This window comes from Scyliorhinus canicula, chromosome 24, assembly GCF_902713615.1.
Source record: "Scyliorhinus canicula chromosome 24, sScyCan1.1, whole genome shotgun sequence".
NCBI classification, from domain to species: domain Eukaryota; kingdom Metazoa; phylum Chordata; class Chondrichthyes; order Carcharhiniformes; family Scyliorhinidae; genus Scyliorhinus; species Scyliorhinus canicula.
Window position 1 is genome coordinate 11,731,500 of NC_052169.1, and position 20,300 is coordinate 11,751,799.

Here is a 20,300-nt window from a genome sequence, read left to right on the forward strand (position 1 = left end):
GGGACCAAGGGCAATGTGTCCAAGTTTGCTATGACACTAAGATGAGTGGTAAAGCGAAAAGTGCAGAGGATACTGGAAGTCTACAGAGGGATTTTGATAGGTTAAGTGAATGGTTTAGGGTCTGGCAGATGGAATACAATGTTGACAAATGTGAGGTTATCCATTTTGGTAGGAATAACAGCAAACGGGATTATTATTTAAACGATAAAATATTAAAGCATGCTGCTGTGCAGAGAGACCTGGGTGTGCTAGTGCATGAGTCACAGAAAGTTGGTTTACAGGTGCAACAGGTGATTAAGAAGGCAAATTGGATTTTGTCCTTCATTGCTAGAAGGATGGAGTTTAAGACTAGGGAGGTTATGCTGCAATTGTATAAGGTGTTAGTGAGGCCACACCTGGAGTATTGTGTTCAGTTTTGGTCTCCTTACTTGAGAAAGGACGTACTGGCACTGGAGGGTGTGCAGAGGAGATTCACTAGGTTAATCCCAGAGCTGAAGGGGTTGGATTACGAGGAGAGGTTGAGTAGACTGGGACTGTACTCGTTGGAATTTAAAAGGATGAGGGGGGGATCTTATAGAAACATATAAAATTATGAAGGGAATAGATAGGATAGATGCGGGCAGGTTGTTTCCACTGGCGGGTGAAAGCAGAACTAGGGGACATAGCCTCAAAATAAGGGGAAGTAGATTTAGGACTGAGTTTAGGAGGAACTTCTTCACCCAAAGGGTTGTGAATCTATGGAATTCCTTGCCCAGTGAAGCAATTGAGGCTCCTTCATTAAATGTTTTTAAGGTAAAGTTAGATAGTTTTTTGAAGAAGAAAGGGATTAAGGGTTATGGTGTTCGGGCCGGAAAGTGGAGCTGAGTCCACAAAAGATCAGCCATGATCTCATTGAATGGCGGAGCAGGCTCGAGGGGCCATATGGCCTACTCCTGTTCCTAGTTCTTATGTTCTTATGTTCTTCTGAGACAAAAATGGATGTGCCGAGATTGCGGCCTGGATTTTCCAAAATCTGTTATTTTCTCTCGCCCACAGCGGAACCCATCAGAGGCAGGACGGAACATTTGGTGGACCAGCAAAAATGCCCATGACTCTCAGCAGAAATCTCAAAAGTTGCGGCCCTCACTAATGATAGCAATTCAATGCTATGTAATTGTAATAATAAATAAAGCCCGTCATAGTCCCAGGTGACCATAGGCTGCTTTTCCCTTTGATGAGGTGGGGAGAGCTGACTGGTGGTGATTTAACCCGAGGATCACCACACCTCAGATGAGGGGCAAGGTTAACTAGGCGGATGGCATGGTGGTTAGCGGTGCTGACTCACGGCACCAGGGGCCTGGGTTCAATTTAGGCCTCAGGTGACTGTCTGTGTGGATTTAGCACGTGCTCCCTGGTGTCTGCGTGGGTTTCCTCCCACAGTCCAAAGATGTGCAGGTTATGTGGATTGGCCATGCTAAATTGCCCCTTAGTGTCCAAAGGTGTGCAGGTTAGGTGGGGTTATGGGATTACGGGATTAAGGCGGGGAATGGGCCTGGGTAGAGTGCTCTCTCAAATGGTCGGTGCAGACTCGATTGTTGAATGGCCTCCTTCTGCACTGTAGGAATTCTACGGGATCTGTTCTGTAATGTACTCTGGGATAACACAGGCTGCAACGCGATGCAGCTTTGACCAAAAGGTAATCCAGACTTTGAAGTAAGTTCAATGTGATTTATTGAACCATTAGCACAGTTCTCTATGAGTTTGACTCTCCTGCTAATCTTGCTATAGTAACTCAGTCTAACAAACCAGTCTGCTCTAAGCCACGTGGTGGGTGTGATGCTTCTGATCTGCCCCTGTCCTACTTTCTAAGTGTCGCCTGGGGAAAGAGACAGAGCAAGTGTGCCCTGTCCTTATATATGGGTTGTGTAATGCCCCCTTGTGGCCGTGTCACCTCTGGGTGTCTTGACAGCCCATTGGTCGTGTCCTATTCTATGTGTTCATTAGCTGTATGTCTGCGTGTCATGACGTCTCTGGTGCTCCCTCTAGTGTTCACTTAGTCGTAGTGTATTTACATTAACCCCTTGTGTATTTACAGTGATGCATATCACCACAGAACTTTTATGAATAACCTCAGCTGGTACGGGAATTGAACCCACGCTGTTGGCCTCACTCTGGATCACGAATCAGCTCTCCAGCCAATGGAGCAAAACCAGCCTCTTTTATATAATTGTACAGCCTATTGCACAGCTGTCATTGCGGATTTGCTCTGTGTCCTGTTATTGGTATTAACGGCTGGCAACCACTTTTCGCTGATTTTGCAAAGATGAATACTGCAACTCGTAAAACTTGGAATAATATCTCCGGTCATCTCACTCAGCTCGCTGCTGGCAGGGTCGCTAACGGATACTGAATTGAAGTATGGGCAAATATTTGAGCCCCGTTCTCTCATTAACAATGCTGAAAATGATTGGCTCACTTGTACCTTTCTGCGAGGCTTCCTCTGTACGTAGTACACGATCACAGAGAACTACAGTCACTCATTGACTAAATCTCCCGTGGAGTGGGAACCGGCGCCGGATTGTCACTCTGATTTAAGCTGGAGCCCAAAACGATTAAACAGTAAGAAGCTGGGTCCCTACTTTGCAGAAGGAGGCCACCCGGTCCATCGATTCTGCAACGGCCCTTCGAAAGAGCCCCCCCCCCCCCCACCCCCCCCCCCCCCCCCCCCCCCCCGGCCCTCACCCAATCACCCCAATTAACCTGTAAGTCTTTGGTCACTAAGGGGCAATTTAGCGTGGCCAATCCACCTAACCCACACATCTTTGGACTGTGGGAGGAAACCGGTGCACCCGGAGGAAACCCACGCGGACACGGGGGGAATAGGTGCAAACTCCACACAATCACCCGGGGCGGGATTGGACTCGGGTCCCTGGAGCTGTGAGGCAACAGTTCTAACCACTGTACCAGCCTTGGCCACTTACACGGGAGGCTTAGGGTGAGGGGCTGGGGGCATCCGCCATCTGGGTACCTCAGCGGTAATGGACGATCTGCGCCACTGTGTCTGTGCCAATCCTTTGACGGTGCTAACCAATTCGTCCCACTTCCCAGCTCTTTCCCCATAGCCCTGTGTTTTTTTTTTTCAAGCACTCCAAATCCCCTCTGAAAGTTACGATGAAATCGGCCTCCGCCACCCTTTGAGGCAGTGCGTTTCGCACAATAATCATTTAAAAAGCGCTGCACCCAGGGGAATGGGAAAATATAACAACCGACAAGATATTTTAGAAGTCCCTTGCTCATGACTTTGTTTGTTCTCGTTTTACCACGTCAGCAAGACAAAGTTGTGAAACTCACTGGAAAGCGAAGGTGCTGCCGTAGAGCTTTTTGGCTGTGCGAAAACGAGCTTCCTTGGCTGGCGGGCTGCTCAGTAGGAGGAACTGATGCGATGTGTGCATGAATTTCAACTGCTGTGAAGAAAAAGACATGGCAGATTCACAAAGTCACAGCTCTGAGCGCAGGTGCCCGAGCTCTCTCGGGGACCGAGGCCACACTTGGAGGCATTTCCCGCTGGCAATCTTCTCGCAGATCGGGGCACCGTTTTATCCGGCAGCCCCAATCTACCACCCCCCCCCCCCCCCCCACCGCTTTCAGATCTCCCTGGCTCTTTGAACCCCACCCTCCCCCCCCCTCCCCCGTCATCACCTCCCCCAACCATGGATAGGCCCCGGTAGCCCCCCCCCCTCACATTACCTCCACTTGGAAAGGCCCCTCCCAGGCCCAAGGTGCCCGGGCAGCACTGCCAGGGTGCCATGTTGGCAGTTCTAAGGTGAAATGAAATGAAAAATGAAAATCGCTTATCGACACACGTAGGCTTCAAATGAAGTTACTGTGAAAAGCCCCGAGTCGCCACATTCCGGCGCCTGTTCGGGGAGGTGCCTAAGTACCAAGGTGAGTGCCAGGGTGCTCCCTGCTTCCTCCTTGACCACATAGGGTCTCCCAGTCTATTGCCGTCTCCCCAGCTGCCGTTTCACCTGGCCCACGTCTGTGTGGGCCAGTACTAAACGGCGCCCTGGCGAGGTCTTGTGTGCACGGCCGGTGCGTCCCGGTCGGCAGGTAATTCCGGCGAGGGCAAGGTCCAGATCGCGCTGGGCAGAGTGAGTCAAGTGACCGAACCGAACGCAACGGGATCGCTGAATCACGCCTGCTACTTCCAATGCTCATGCAGTCAAGCAAGCAGATTTAGTCATTCTGACAGTGGAAACGGTAACTATTTCTCTCTCCGCAGAAGCTGTCTGACCTGCCGAGTATTTCCAACACATTGGTCGGAATTCTCTGATCATTGGGATTCACTTTTCCTGCTGACGGTGCCCACCCCCCCGCCAGCGGATTTCCCGGCAGCGAGGGGTGGTTTTCAGTGAGGAACCTCATTGACAAGCGGCGGGAAGATAGAATCCTGCCGTGAGCGAACGGCCCAGCCGAGAAACACTCGGCTGGGGGACTGGGGAAATCCCGGCCCAATGGCTTTACTCCAGATTTCCAGCATTTTGCGTTAGTCCAAAATACCACTCTCCATTTAAACAATGCTCTTCGTGAAACAACATGATAAACTGAGCCAAGTTTTGTTTGTAACATGCCTTTAAACTCAGCAGCGTGCCATTACTTTGAGGAAAGTGTCAGTTTCACTGCAGCCTGGGGCAGAGCACAAATGCACAGCCCTGATGTCCTCAAGCATTCTGGTCATGTTTATTTGTTCACATGTGCCTAGAAACGTAAAAATTCACCCACAGCGTGTTTGCACCGTCCCTTCGGAACGATCGATGCCTTTATGTCATTATGAACACATACAACAAAATTAACTGTCATTATTTAATGGAATGAAATCACTTACTCTGCTCAATGGTAGTTTCACAATGTGTGACCTGTTGCTTGAGATGATCCTAGAAAATAAACAGAGGTTTGTGTTGCTAAATTTCCATGTGTTATTCCCCCCCACAGCTAAATATCCTCCCACGGAAGGGTAAAGGTCCAAGATTAACAACATTTTACTGGAAATGGTTTACTGAAAACCATGACATTGGGAAGGGCAGGTTTCTATGTGCTTATTAATAGTTGTGCTTACTGCAATGGACCCCAGTCTTTTTCAGATAGAAATTGCATTTATATAGAGCCTGTCACCATCTCAGGGTGCCCCGAGGTGCTTTAACAATCAATGAAGTACTTGTAAAAGGGAGTCATGCTGGGGCTGGACAAGCACCGAGGGTCAAACTGTAATCATTGAAAGGTCAGTTGCAACTTTGTTTGCATGCAGAAATGACCGTAGCCAAGTGGGAGGATCTCCGAGGAAATTTTTGGCACCTCAAGACGAAATTCAAACCCTTTAGGCCCCCCTACATTGACACTAACCATCATGGGAAGTCCCAGACTCGTATCCTCAAAGGATAGAGGCTGAAGTCTAATCTTCCTGTCTGGCGTACACTGGGAGTTGATTGGAAAGTTGCATTCCCGCATTGGCCCAGTCTGCTTTTTAAATATTCCCATTCCCCTATCATCCCTGTGGTCCCTGAGCTAGATTGGCTCCCGATCAAGCAACTTCATGATTTTAAACCCCTCATCCTTGTTCTCATATCCCTCTTGCCAGTCCCTATCTCCTCCTACCCTACGATCCTCCGAGATATCTGCACTCCTCAAATTTTGGTTTCTTGTCCATTCCCAATGATAATCGCTTCACCATTGGTGGCTGCATCTTCAGTTGCCTAGATCTCAAGCTCTGGAATACCCGCCCTACATTTCTCCGCCTCACTTTCCTCATTCAAGGCACTTCTTAAAACCTATCTTTTTGACCAAGTTTTTGGTCATTGGACCTGATACCTCCATTTGTGGCCCAGCGTCGTAATTCGTTCAACAATACTCCTGAAAATTGAGCCTTCGACCATTGCATTGAAGATGCCCTGTCAATGTAAGCTGCTCGGGAAGAATGGGCAATGAACCCGAAGGTTTCGCAGATACCCAACATTCTTTATGGTGGTGACAACATTCACTGATCTTCACAAGTAATTCACTGCGAAAAATTTATGAGGGGCGCAATTCTCCGCACTCACGACGGTGCGGAGAATAGCGGGGTTCGTAAATTTTTACGGCCACGCTAGTCTGACGCCCTCCTGCTATTCTCCCCCGCCCCCACGCCCGACTCCCGACACGAATCGCTGCCGCCGTTTTTTTTTACGGCCAGCAGCGATTCTCAGCTGGCCGATGGGCCGAAGTCCAAGCCCTTTACGGCTGTTTTTACGAACGGCAAACACACCTGGTCTGGCCGTTCGTAAAAACGGCCGTAAAGTCCCGATTTTGAAAACCATGGCACCGATTGGCACGGCAGTACCACGGCCGTGCCAAGGGTGCCATGGGCCCGCGATCGGTGGGCACCGATCACGGGTAGCGGGTCCGATTCCCGCGCACTCTTTGTCCTTCCGCCGCCCCGCTGTATCACTTCGCAGGGTGGCTGAGGGGCATCCTTGGTGCTTCTCAGGGTCCTGCTGTTTATCATATATTCCATTGCCTTGTTTGTCCAGCCCAAGTGCATCACCCCACATTTATCCGGATTCAATTCCATTTGCCATTGATCAGAATATCTGACCAGGCTATACTCCTCGCTATTTATCATCCCACCAATTTTCAACTGCAAACTTACTGATCAATCGCCCTACATTCATGTCTAAATCATTTATGTAAACCACAACAGTAAGGGCCCCAACACTGATCCCTGCGATATTCCACTGGCTTCCAGTCAGAAAACGCCCCTCGACCATCACCCTCTGCTTCCTGCCACTCAGCCAATTCTGGATCCAATATAACCACTCCCCTCTCTAATGGTTGTCCCTTCTTCAAAGCACTAATCTTTTGCCTTCTCTAATATCTCCTTCTCTGGCTTTGTCATACTCTTTTAGAATACTTGGGCCATTCTGTTGAGTTAAGGCTCTCTATAAATTCAATTTGTTGGTGGTGCAATATTTGTATACTTGCTGAGCCTTATCGGTTCTCCATTATTTCCCTGATTTAAGCTTCAAATGGTTAGTTAAAAGCAGCCTGCAAACAGGTTCTGATGGATCTTTCATTAGGTCCCATAAAGATGCTCACCACCAATTAATCTGCACCAACTGGTTAGCACTGCTGCCTCACGGCGCCAGGGACCCGGGTACGATTCCAACCTCAGGTGACCGTGTGGAGTTTGCACATCTTCCCTGGGCCTGCGTGGGTTTCCTCCGAGTGCTCCTCTTTCCCCCCTCAGTCCAAAGGTGTGCAGGGTAGGTTGATTAGCCATACTAAAATTGCCCCTTAGTGTGCACATCATGGGCGGCATTCTCCCCTACCCGGCGTGACGGAGGGTCCTGGAGTAGGGGAGTGGCGCCAACCACTCAGGGGTCGGGCCTCCCCAAAGGTGGGGGATTCTCCCCACCTTTGGGGGCCAGCCCCGTGCCGGAGCGGTTAGCACCAGAAGACTGGCACAAAATACCGGCGCCCCCGGCAGCGGGGCTGGCCGAAAGGCTTTCGCCGGTCGGCGCATGCGCCGGCAGTGACGTCAGCTGGCCGCTGACGTCACTGCCGGCGCATGCGCAATGTGGGGTTCTCTTCCGCTTCCGCCGTGGCGGAGGCCGTGGCGGCCGCGGAGGAAAATAGTGCAGCCAGGGCACTGGCCTGGAGTCTGAGCGGGGGGCCCCGATCGCGGGCCAGGCCACCATGGGGGTACCCCCTGGGGTTCGATCGCCCCCCGCCCCCCCCCAGGACCCCGGGGCCCGCTCGCGCCGCTGATCCCGCCGTTACAGAGGTGGTTCAAACCTCGGCAGTGGGAGAGGCCTCCCAGCGGCGGGACATCGGCCCATCCGGGCCGGAGAATCACCGCAGGGGCCTCTCCGATCGGAGTGGCGAGATTCCCGCCACCGCCACTTCCCAGGTGGCGGAGAATCTCTGCCCGGCGGGGGCGGGATTTTTGGCAGCCCCAGGCGATTCTCCAACCCTGCTGGGGGTCGGAGAATTTCGCCCCATGTACCGATTAGGTGGATTGGCTATGATCGATGCACGGGGTTGCGGCAATAGAGTGGGGGGGGGGGGGGGGGGGGGGGGAACTGGGTCTAGGTAGCGTGCTCTTTGAGGATCGATGCAGACTTGATGGGCCGAGTGGCCTCTTTCTGCAATGTAGGGATCCTATGAAGATTGATAATGCGACTTGGCACATTTCCCTTTCGTTTTTGATACATTAATTGTGAGTGGCCGGCCGTTCAATTCTCCTGTCCAATACACAAATAGTAGCATGCATTGTACAAATGGAAAAAGACATTAAGCAACTATGCGTGTAATATCTAAAGGCAGTACACAAACACACACTAATAGCGAGATACCATTGCAGCAATGGGTGAGCCAGAGCGTCCAACTTGTCCATTTGTTTTTTGATTTCCAGGTATGAACCCTACAAGAGACATGACAAGTTGTTAATCTCACAGAGAAACTTTGCACTTTGATCTTAAAAGCAAAATTAAGATCAGAAGATCGACGAGAATGGCAAAGTCCATTAAACCCACCCTACCACATCCATCCAAGTCCAATCTACACACCTCCATCGTTAAATAACTCAATTAGCTTTTGCTTCCCCTCCCCTCAGAATGCCCTCATCAATCCTACATTTATCCGGTAGCACAGTGGTTAGCACTGTTGTTTCCCAGCGCCAGGGTCCCAGGTTCGATTCCCGGCTTGGGTCACTGTCTGTGTGGAGTCTGCACGTTCTCCCCGTGTCTGTGTGGGTTTCCTCCGGGTGCTCCGGTTTCCTCCCACAAGTCCCGAAAAACATGCTGTTTGGTAATTTAGACATTCTGAATTCTCCCTCTGCGTACCCGAACAGGTGCTGGAGTGTGGCGACTAGGGGCTTTTCACAGTAACTTCATTACAGTGTTAATGTAAGCCTACTTGTGACAATAAAGATTATTATTATTTATATTTCGCTGGTTTGAATCTCTGTCCCATTGTGTTCATGGTTTACCTTGACGTAATGGCTCGGTTTTATCTCTTCTGTAACATTCACCATCTTAAGTATTTCTGCAGTTGTAGGCTTAAGATAATGGAACATCTAAACCCCTTCAGAGCTGCCTCATAATCCAGTGCTTGGGAACACTCTTGTCTCATCCCTACCACCATCTCTAGGTTGTGAATATTCACTTTGTGCTTCAATAACTATAACTGGTCACGTAAGACAAGGTGTGGTCTGGCCAAAGCATTGGTGCGGTTTGATTTTAGCACCTACACCAGTGAGGCTAGTTAGATACAGATGCAGAATAATGTGTTTCCGCCTGTACAGATTAAGCAAATAGCTCCGGTTGAAACAAAGGCCGCCTCACACAACTTGTTACGTGCAATCTGCGCGTGTCTCAATTCCTGTGTACGCAGTGTTTGCACCCCCACTTAACAAAGGCTCCTGGTATTCCCTGGCCATCAGTAATAGAATCAAGGGTTATGGGGATAAGGCAAGAAAGTGGAGTTGACGGCACAATGGCGCAGTGCTTAGCACTGCTGTCTCACAGCACCGGGATCGCTTCCGGCCTTGGGTGACTGTCTGTGTGGAGTTTTCACCAACTCCTCGTGTCTGCGTGGGTTCCCTCCGGGTGCTCCGGTTTCCTCCCACAGTCCAAAGGTGTGCAGCTTAGGTGGATTGGCCATGCTGAATTGCCCCTTAGTATCCAAAGGTTAGATGTGGTTATGGGGATAGGGAGGGGGACGGGCCTGAGTAGGGTGCTCTTTCAGGGGGTCAGTGCAGACTCGATGGGCGGAAGGGCCTCCTTCCACACTGTCAGGATTCCGCGATCCTTTGAGCTGTGGTGGATGCGTAAGATGCTGCATAAATACAACTCTTTTCTTTGATTCTTCATCCATATATACATGTGTGCCAAGTTCCGTCATATTAATTACCTTTATGTCAAAGATGTTTTATCCAAGCCTTGTTAGAGATTTAAGGAGGCTGTCTGCAGACACTTGGCAAACTTCCTGACCCGAAGGAGCTCACTTTCTCTTGGTGCTACTTTGCCGTGGTAGACACCGAGGATAATTCCAGGAAGTTTACATCGGAGGTGCTCCACACAGCATCCGCGGTGAAGACACCCACTGCCGTCAGGCCGGAGAAACCTCGCCTCTATTTAACACATTTGTTAAATATGCTTTCCTGTTCAAAAAATCTGACTCATCTAAGGTTCCTGAAAAGCTTCCGACTGCTCTCCTTGGAATTGCTGAGGAAAACATCAGTCAAATTCACTTTGAAAACTCCCATGCAAATGGCCCCACATGCAGATAAAATACTGTAGCTCAGCAAGCAGAAAGGTTTGACCTGCAATTTATTAGCAAAAAGTGTAATCTGGATCTAACCTGGAAGCTACCTTCAAGCACAAAAGCAGCCGGCGCGGGTCTCTGATCTAATTTATTTTTTTGTCTAACATCTTCAGAAGCTAGCAGGCAAGATGTAGAAAATCAGTCCTCTCTTGTCCTCTCAATGTAAGAAATTGGTGATATTTACGGGTGACTTTCTAAAGCAGTGCCGGCAGTGCTGAATACCGTCCACCCTTTATATGTTTGGGTATTCAGAACTTGCTGACGCTTATCTTGACAATTCCACATAGTTAGCTCATCTCAGTTGAGTCAGCATGGATGCTACAATTACCTTGACCCCTAGTTCTACAACCAGGGCATTGTGTTAGCTTCTACCATGTCAAAATCCCACAAAAACGATGTTGGGCTGGATTCTCTGCTGCTCGTAGCAGAATTCCCGGTGCGTCGGAGAATCCAGTATTGCCCAAATTTAAAAACCCGATGCACCAGTCCCTCATTGGTGGTGGCATCGAGGTTCGCGCCCCATGCCAGCGGGAGGATGCAAATAGATCAAATTGGATTCTCCAAGCATACGTGATTCTCCAGTCCTCTGGGCCGGGATTTACGTGGGCGAGAATTGGCGCAGGTATTTCTCAGCGCAGCCCTGGCACGGTGGATCCTAGCAGTGGGCCGAGGTGGGGGGGGGGGGGGGGGGGACCACATTCAGGGAGTTGCACTTAAAGTCCATAGGCCATCCTCCCCTCCCCACCACAATGCCCCCCACCCCCACCAGAGACCCCCTGTCAAATGCCTTCCGAAAATCTATGTGTGCTATATCCACCGGCTCCCCTTTATCTACCCAAAAATGCTTTTCCATTCATAAAATTTGACTAATCATATTGTTCCAAAGAAGCTACCGACTGCTCTCATTGGAACTATTAAGATAAATATCATGATGCCGGCGTGGGACTGGGGTGGGCACGGTAAGAAGTCTTACAACACCAGGTTAAAGTCCAACAGGTTTGTTTTGAATGACTAGCTTTCAGAGAATTCACCTGATGAAGGAGCTACATTGCGAAAGGTAGTGATTCGAAACAAACCTGTTGGACTTCAGTTAAAAGAGCAGGGTGCCCAAGTCAAGAGGTTCCACCGTGACTCTATTGTCAGGTGGATGTACTTTCAAGAAATGGGTGTTTATCAAATAGCTGCAGTGATGTTAGTGTATGGATGGAGCTGGACTGTCTTTCTGTCTTTTTACTTACATTTTGAGCTGAAAAGCTGCTTTGTGGCTTTGTTTTTGGTTTTGTTTTCAGAGTGTATTCTTCTCCTTTCACCCCAGATCTCTTTAATTTAAAAGCTCACAAAAATAATTTATTGGACAAATATAAAACGGAAAGAGAATAATTGGAAAGGATTTTTCAAGCTACAAGTGTGGTCCACACTATTAAAAATGGCCATCGATCACCTAGCTGTTTTTGGGACATTCGCACATAACAATAAATGCATGCTTCAAAATAACTAATAAATAAAATATAACAAGTAGGCTTACATTAATGCTGCAATTAAGTTACTGTGAAAATCCCCATGACACCACATTCCGCCACCTTTTCAGGTACACAGAGGGAGAATTCAGAATGTCCAATTCACCTAACAAGCACGTCTTTCAGTATTTGTGGGAGGAACCCGGGAACCCGGGAGCACCCGGAGGAAACCCACGCAGACACGGGGAGAACGTGCGGCCTCCGCACAGACAGTGACCCAAGCCGGGAATCGAACCTGGGACCCTGGAACTGTGAAGCAACAAGTGCTAACCACTGTGCTACCGTGCCTCCCTCAGTTGTGAAATACTTTGGGTTGTCCACTGAACGAAAACCACTCGTCAGGTCACCAGAATAACTATGATGGTTTTCTTGGTTTGAGCCAGTGGATTATTCTTTACATCTCCCTAATTTGGTAGCCAGGGCCTCTTAGCCTCTCATTCAACAAAGCAAGGCCTCCGAACGGCCAGCTTAAAGTGCGGGGCCCAAACTTGGTTGCCAGGCTGGAGGGCTAGCCAGGCTGAGTCTCAAACGACAGGACAGCCAGTGAGCTCATCAGCAAGGAGCTAAGATGCAGAAGCAAGGTGGAAAGCAAGGTTGAGTCAAAGAGAAAGGACGTGGAGACGCCGGTGTTGGACTGGGGTGAGCACAGTAAGAAGTCCAAACATGTTGGACTTTAACCTGGTGTTTTAAGACTTCTTAAAGAGAAAGGAATTAGACAAGGCCCTCAAGTTAAGGGAGAACTAAGCTCATTTGCAGTTGGGAAGATAAAGTTTGCCAGTTGAAAGTTCAGGAAGGGAGTATCACATGGTGGCGGTCATGGGGTCAGAAGCATATAGATTACATTTTAATTCTTTCCGTTTCCACAATCCTGTTTGGACAGCGAAGTGGCGTTAAGCAGCAAACTGCAGGTTCTTTTTCAGTGTATCTGATTAGAATCAATGAACATCACAAAGAGCTGGGGAAATTATTGTCTCGCATGTTGTTTCTTTCGTGGCAAAAGATTAATCATGAGGGTTCTCGTGAGGTATCAATCGCAGAAGATGGAGAAGGCTAAGGGAGTTAAGGAATTTCAAAGACAAGTTGAGATTTTACCAGGAAGAGAATGAGTAATATTGTGTGTTGCGAGTACAATGAGAGATTGATAAATGTTGCAGAAATGTCGTAGGAACCACGCGGTTTATATTTTGATCGAAATCAATGTTCTTGAAAATCAGCTGGTTTCTAAATGGATAGCCATCACTAACAGTCTGTCCTGGTCCACTCACATTGATGCAACAGACAAGAAAGCCCAACAACGTCTCTACTTCGTACGGAAGCTAAAGAAATTTGGCATGTCTGTATCTCACAAACTTCGACAGATATGCCATAAAAAGCATCCTATCCGGCTGCATCACAGCCTGGTATGGCAACTGCTCGGTCCAAGATCGCAAGAAACTGCAGGGTGTGGTGAACTCAGCCCAACGCATCACACAAGCTTGCCACCCCCACATTGATTCTGTCTACAGCTCCCGCTGCCTCAGGAAGGCAGACAGCATTGTCAGAGACCCCTCCCACCCAGGCATTGCCTTCTTCCAGACCCTTCCATCAGGCAGTAGGTACAGAAGTCTGAAGACCCGGACATCCAGACATAGGAACAGCTTCTTCCCCACAGCTACAATAACCCTCAACGACTCCCTCTCGGACTGATCTGTTCCCTGTAAGAACACTATTCAAAACACCCTATGCTGCTCTTCCTCATGTATTTGCTTTGATTGGCCCTTGTTCCGCACTGTAACCAATCACTGTTTGTCGATGTACCATTTGTCAATGTTCTCTGTTGATTATTCTTTTTGTCTACTGTGTACGTTCCCTTGGCCGCAGAAAAATACTTTTCACTGTACTTTGGTACATGTGACAATAAATCAATCGATCATCTGTGATGCTATTTCAAAAACCAGAGGCCATATTGAAAATCTATCCCATTAACAGGTAGAATATCCACATTCATCACCTTCAATCTCCATTGCTAAATTTTTAACTGTACAGCGGGGAAACCATAATGAGATTAAAAGGTAGCCATGTAGTATGAGCAGTGTTGACATACCTGCGTCATTTCTCTGATGGACATCACACTATCCAGGGCTTTCTGTAGTCTCTCGTAGTTCTTCTTCTGCAGGAGGGCAACAGGAAAATGATTAACATACTAGGGACAGCTACGACAGTTCGACAATCAGCGTTAGATGTAAAATTAGTTTATTCACAGCTCACCTTGGGATTGAACGCCAGAGTTTTGGGATCACTTGGGTCCACAACAGAAGGGTAAGGCTCAAATATAATGCTTTTCCTTGGAGACTCCAAAGCAGCTCGACACATTGCGACCAACAGATCCACCACCTGAAGAACAAATCTACACTCTCACTCTTTGAGGCAAGTCACCTTTCCCTACTTTTCATGCAAGCCCAATGTTAGTCCAAACAATTTGAATGACGAAATGCCGAGTTGAGACGATTTTGAACCTGAATACCCTTAGTGATTGCATCGGGGCCTTTAAAATATGAGGGGCCTCATCCTGCCACTGCTGGTATTAACAGAGTGGCAGGTGGGTGGGCCTGTTGCCATGCAACCCTCAGGACAGATAACCCAGTGTAAGCTGCTCGTCATCTCCTGATGTGGTGGGCAGGAGAGGGATGGTTGGGGGGGGGGGGGGGGGGGGGCGGGGGGGGGGTGTGTTGAAGCTTCCCTCGGTCAAAGGCACTCAATGCGTGATCCAGGGACTCAACGTCAGGAAGGGGAGGGGGGCTGCTGAGACCCCTCCCCACCCCCAATACTGACCTGAAGCCTAGGTCACTCCCATATCCTCCGTCTCTGGTGTCGGTCCTTTCAGCAACGGCTGTGGTCTTCTGGGTGGTGCTGCCGAGCTCTAGAGCTGCCGGCCTCTGATTGGCTGGCAGCTCTTGGTCGATGATATTTCCGCCCCTCCCCCACTGAGGTCTTGATTCCAGGGCAAGGCCTGCCTCGCCACTGCCTGATTGGCTTGTGGTTCGACAGGCCTTCCGGGAAAGAGGTTCCCAGGCCCCTTGCCAGCTCTCCAGCTGGCAGGGGAGATAGCTGGGGAGAAATTCTCCAACCCCCAGCAGGGTCGGAGAATCGCCTGGGGCCGCCAAAAATCCCGCCCCCGCCGTGGCAGAGATTCTCCGCCACCCAGGAAGTGGCGGTGGCGGGATTCTCGCCACTCCGATCGGAGAGGCCCCTGCGTAGATTCTCCGGCCCGGATGGGCCGAAGTCCCGCCGCTGGGAGGCCTCTCCCGCCGCCGAGGTTTGAACCACCTCTGTAACGGCGGGATCAGCGGCGCGAGCGGGCCCCGGGGTCCTGGGGGGGGGGGGGGGGGGGGGGGGGGGGGCGATCAAACCCCGGGGGTGCCCCCATGGTGGCCTGGCCCGCGATCGGGGCCCCCCGCTCAGACTCCGGGCCAGTGCCCTGGCTGCACTCTTTCTCCTTCCGCGGCCGCCACAGCCTCCGCCATGGCGGAAGCGGAAGAGAAACCCACATCGCGCATGCGCCGGTGGTGACGTCAGCGGCAGCTGGCCGCTGACGTCTCTGCCGGCGCATGCACCGACCGGCAAAAGCCTTTCGGCCAGCCCCACTGCCAGGGGCGCCAGTTTTTTGCGCCAGTCTTCTGGTGCCAACCGCTCCGGCGCGGGGCTGGCCCCCAAAGGTGGGGAGAATTCCCCACCTTTAGGGAGGCCCAACCCCTGAGTGGTTGGCGCCACTCCCCTACGCCAGCACCCTCCGTCACGCCGGGTAGGGGATGAATCCAGCCCATGATACCTCAACCAGATTCTGCCCAATGTTTCCATTCAAATCGCCAAAAGAAACATCACTGAGGTTACTGTTATTTGCAGTGATGGACAGCGTACCTTTTCAGTCTAAGTCGTCCATTTCTCTGCCTGCCTGTCTGAATGACAGGATAGGCCTGCCTCCTCATTCTTGTTTTGTGGTTGTGACAGAACGGCAGGGGAAAATGGCTGCAATTATGTCAAGGCCTCAGCAATTTCCTCTCTAGCCTCCTTCAGTATTCTGGGGTAGATCCCATCAGGCCCTGGGGACTTATCTACCTTAATATTTTTCAAGACGCCCAACACTCGTCTTTTTGGATCTCAATGTGACCCAGGCTATCTTCACACTCTCCTCCAGACTCAACATCCACCAATTCCTTCTCTTTGGTGAGGACTGCTGTTCGTAGTATATTTAAATGATTTGGAAGAAAATGTATCTGGTCTGATTAGTAAGTTTGCGGATGACACAAAGGCCGGTGGAATTGCAGATAACGATGAGGACTGTCAGAGGATACAGCAGGATTTAAATCGTTTGGCGACTTGGGCGAAGAGATGGCAGATGGAGTTTAATCCGGACAAATGTGAGGTAATGCATGTTGGAAGGTCTAATACAGGTAGGGAATATACAGTGAATGGTAGAACCCTCAAGAGTATTGACAGTCAGAGAGATCTAGGTGTACAGATCCACAGGTCACTGAAAGGGGCAACACAGGTGGAGAAGGTAGTCAAAGAAGCATACGGCATGCTTGCCTTTATTGGCCGGGGCATTGAGTATAAAAATTGGCAAGTCATGTTACAGCTGAATAGAACCTTAGATAGGCCACATTTGGAGTATAGTGTTCAATTCTGGTCACCACACTACCAGAAGGATGTGGAGGCTTTAGAGAGTGTGCAGAAGAGATTTACCAGGATGTTGCCTGATATGGAGGGCATTAGCTATGATGAGAGGTTGAATAAACTCGGTTTATTCTCACTGGAACGACGGAGGTTGAGGGGCGACCTGATAGAGGTCTACAAAATTATGAGGGCATAGACAGAGTGGATAGTCAGAGACTTTTTCCCAGGGTAGAGGCGTCAATTACTCGGGGGCATAGGTTCAAGGTGCGAGGAGGAAGGTTTAGAGGAGATGTACGAGGCAAGTTTTTTTTTTACACAGAGGGTAGTGGGTGCCTGAAACGTGCTGCCGGAGGTGGTGGTGGAAGCAGGGACAATCGCGATGTTTAAGGGGCTATCAATCTATAATTGACAAATACGTGAATAGGATAGGAATAGAGGGATACGGACCCCGGGAGTGTAGAAGATTTTAGTTCAGATGGGCAGCATGGTTGGCGCGGGCTTGGAGGGCCGAAGGGCCTGCTCCTGTGCTGTACTTTTCTATGTTCTTTTGGTGGGCAACCTGCATCCCGGGGGCCACATGCGGCCCATCTGGGTTCCGAGTGCGGCACATTTTGTTGACCACTGCCCCGCAGTCAGGGTCGCCACATTCCGCTGATTTATGTCCGTGTAGCTTTCTTCCTACCGGTGCGACTGAAGTGATTCACACAAAAAGCGAGGGCGAGTCAAGTGAGGTGCGCACCGATTGCTCACAAGATTGACTGTGAGAGCCGTGCGCTCTGCGTCTAGAGAGTAAATATTTATTTTGTTTTTACAATTTAAAATTGATGATACTTCTATTGATATGTGAACGATTAGGCATTTTCTATGACTCATTCTGAAATATTCGGCATGCAGTAAATGCATTCAGACTTATTCGTGGGGTCATGGTTAGTGAACAAGCCCCGGTTTCAATCGTGCGGCCCACTGGGATGAAGGAGGGCCTCTCGTAAGGCCCATCACTAGCCCAGGTTGCCCATCACTGCTTTAATCGCTCCATCATTGGTGGCTGCACATTAAGGTGCCTCGGCCCCAAGCTCTGGAATATCTCCCTTTACCTCTCTCCCCTCCTCTAAGGCACTCCTTAAAACCTACATCTCTGTCTCAGTTTGTCATCTGAACTAATATGTCCAATGTGACTCGGTGCCGCCTGTTAAAGGCTCTCTAAAATCCGGCTCTGAAGAAGTCACGGAATCAAAAGGTGGGGTAGAATTTTCCCCGCAACCCACTGCGTGTTTTGCAATGGTGGGCGTGGCCCATCATTGCCCAACGCCGGGATCGTCTGGTCCCCGCAGTTGGGATTCTCCGTCTCGCCAGCCAGCCAATGGGGTTCCCAGTGTGGGCAGCCTCATGCCGTCGGGAAATCCTCGGGCGTGGGGTGTGCTGTCGGTGCGACAGAGAATCCGGCCCCCTCTGTTTCCCTCTCCACAGGTGCTGCCAGGGCTGCTGAGTTTTTAAAGCACTTCCCACTTTTATTTACGTGACGCGAATAAATTGCTGGGATTGATCCAATCAGCTTCCGTTTCTAAAACAGGTCAAGCACGATTACCCACCTCCGCTCCGGTGGCAACCTCTTCCGCTGCTCCAGACATCACTCCCAGCGTGTAGAATGAGAAAACGCACAGCTCCCGGGTGCACACGGCAGGCTGGGAATAATGAAACAAAGAGATGAGATCGTTAGTCCACCAAAATTCAGGCACCTGACATGAGCTCTACAGGCACCAGGCTGATGTGTATTGGAATGTCAGCCATGGCTCACTGTCGGTGCCCTGAGTCAGAAAGTCGTGAGTTTAACTCCCACTCCGGAGACATGAGCACAAACTCGAGGCTGACCCTCCAATTTCAGTACCGAGGGAGTGCTGCACTGTCTGCCCTCAAAGGCAGACCGCCACATCATTAACACTTCAATCACAGAATCATTGCAGCACAGTGGCGGAGTGGGATCATCACTGGACTAATGATTTGGAGACGCAGGGTAATGCTCCAGGGACACGGGTTCAAATCCCACCACGGCAATTGGTATAATTTGAATTCAATGTTGTGCTGGAATTAAAAGTCTAATGATGACTGATTTAGCACAGTGGGCTAAATAGCTGGCTTGTAAAGCAGAACAAGGCCAGCAGCGCAGGTTCAATTCCCGTACCGGCCTCCCCGAACAGGCGCCGGAATGTGGCGGCCAGGGGCTTTTCACAGTAACTTCGTAGAAGCCTACTTGTGGTAATAAGCCATTATTATTATGACGGCTGTGAAACGATTGTCGTAAAAACCCATCTGCTACACTGATGCCTCTAAGGGAGGAAATCTGCCTGGTCTCCATGTGATTACAGATGCACAGCAATGTGCTTTACTCTTTACTGCCTCGGGGTGGGCAATAAATGCTGGCCCAGCCACCGACACCCAAATCCCATGAACAAATAAATAAAAAGGAGGCCATTCGGCCCTCGGTGCCTGCGCCAGCTCCCTAAACAAGCATTATGATTTAGTGCCATTCCCCTGCCTTTTCCCCTGCACATTGTTGTTATTCAATGATTACCTAATTCCTTCTTGAATGCCTCGATTGAAGTATTTAATTGTCCTGAGATTTGTGAAAGTGGCTATATAAATGCAAGTTCTTCTCACCGTATTTTTCAATGTGTCAGTTGCGGTGAGGAAACTGGGGAGAATCCTGCCGGCAACAGGAAATCTCATGGAATACTTTTTACACTACCTGAATCCCGCCAAGCCCGTGGTAGCCCGTGATTCTCTCGGCACGGGACAGCCTGCAGTCAGTGCGGCACACCTTACACACGCCTCCCAGCACTTGTTCCGGATCCAGTACGGTGATGGCTGCCAGGAAGCCAGCACCAAGATTCTCTGAGGGAGACCTGACCAAACTCCAGGCTGGGTGTGGAGCAGAGGCGGGACGTCCTATACCCGCGTTCATAGAACATATTCAGTGCAGAAGGAGGCCATTCGGCCCATCGAGTCTGCACTGACCCATTCAAGCACTCACCTCCACCCTATCCCCGTAACCCAATAACCCCTCCTAACGTTTTTTGGTCACTAAGGTCAATTTGACATGGCCAATCCACCTAACCTGCACAGACGTCCATCCGGCAAGATCACCAACCCCACCTGGGAGGCCGTGGCAGCCTTGGTCAGTGCCAGCTCACTGCAGAAGAGGGCGGGGCAGCAGTGTCGCACGAAGATGAATGACCATCTTTGTGCAGCCAGGGTAAGTTTGCCTCATGTCTCCCACTGCACCCCTTCACACACCCTTCACAGCTCCAAGGCAATCTGTCCAGCCACCTCGCGGGTTACCAACATCTATCAGGCAGTCATCTCCCACCCGGCTCCCCACACTCCCCATGTTCCCCCCAGTAGCTAATCTGCTCCCCACGTCCCTGTTCCCACTCGAGTCCCATGCATTCCAGGCTTCATCACCATCTGAACTGGAAACTCTTTGGTACACTCTCCCCATCTGCCTCATTGCAGAATAACCTTGAGCATAACCACCATAGGAGGGCACAGCCTGCCAGAGTCATGCCCAAGCTGAGATGCCTCGTACCCTTTGAGGAAAGCGCCCTGGGGTTGGCCAGCGAGCAGCTGGACCGCAACTGTGCAGAGGGCTTAAGGAAGGGATGACAGCATCCCACCTTGGACTGGAAGGCCGACAGGAGGAGTCCCATCGCCTTCTGTCCGAGGTGATGGCACCGTCACACCTACGCAATGAGGCCAACACTGCCAGGGTGTGGAGACCTGGGAGTAGGGCCTGCA

The 20,300-nt window shown here is 50.3% G+C and overlaps 1 protein-coding gene across 9 annotated transcripts in view; it reads right to left on the minus strand.

Moving 5' to 3' along the window:
- LOC119956767 (protein mono-ADP-ribosyltransferase PARP6) overlaps window positions 1-20,300 on the minus strand; it is a 133,373-nt gene that overhangs the window by 18,045 nt on the left and 95,028 nt on the right. For 6 of the 9 annotated variants that reach the window (XM_038784152.1, XM_038784151.1, XM_038784149.1 and 3 more), the window contains 6 exons: window positions 18,098-18,190; window positions 14,103-14,228; window positions 13,939-14,004; window positions 8,367-8,434; window positions 4,865-4,913; window positions 3,331-3,443 (listed from right to left, as the gene is read on the minus strand). In XM_038784152.1, the coding sequence (XP_038640080.1) occupies window positions 3,331-3,443; window positions 4,865-4,913; window positions 8,367-8,434; window positions 13,939-14,004; window positions 14,103-14,228; window positions 18,098-18,190 (515 nt within the window). The remainder of the gene's footprint in view (window positions 1-3,330; window positions 3,444-4,864; window positions 4,914-8,366; window positions 8,435-13,938; window positions 14,005-14,102; window positions 14,229-18,097; window positions 18,191-20,300) is intronic. The other 3 variants (XM_038784148.1, XM_038784153.1, XM_038784150.1) reach the window with 1 other exon arrangement.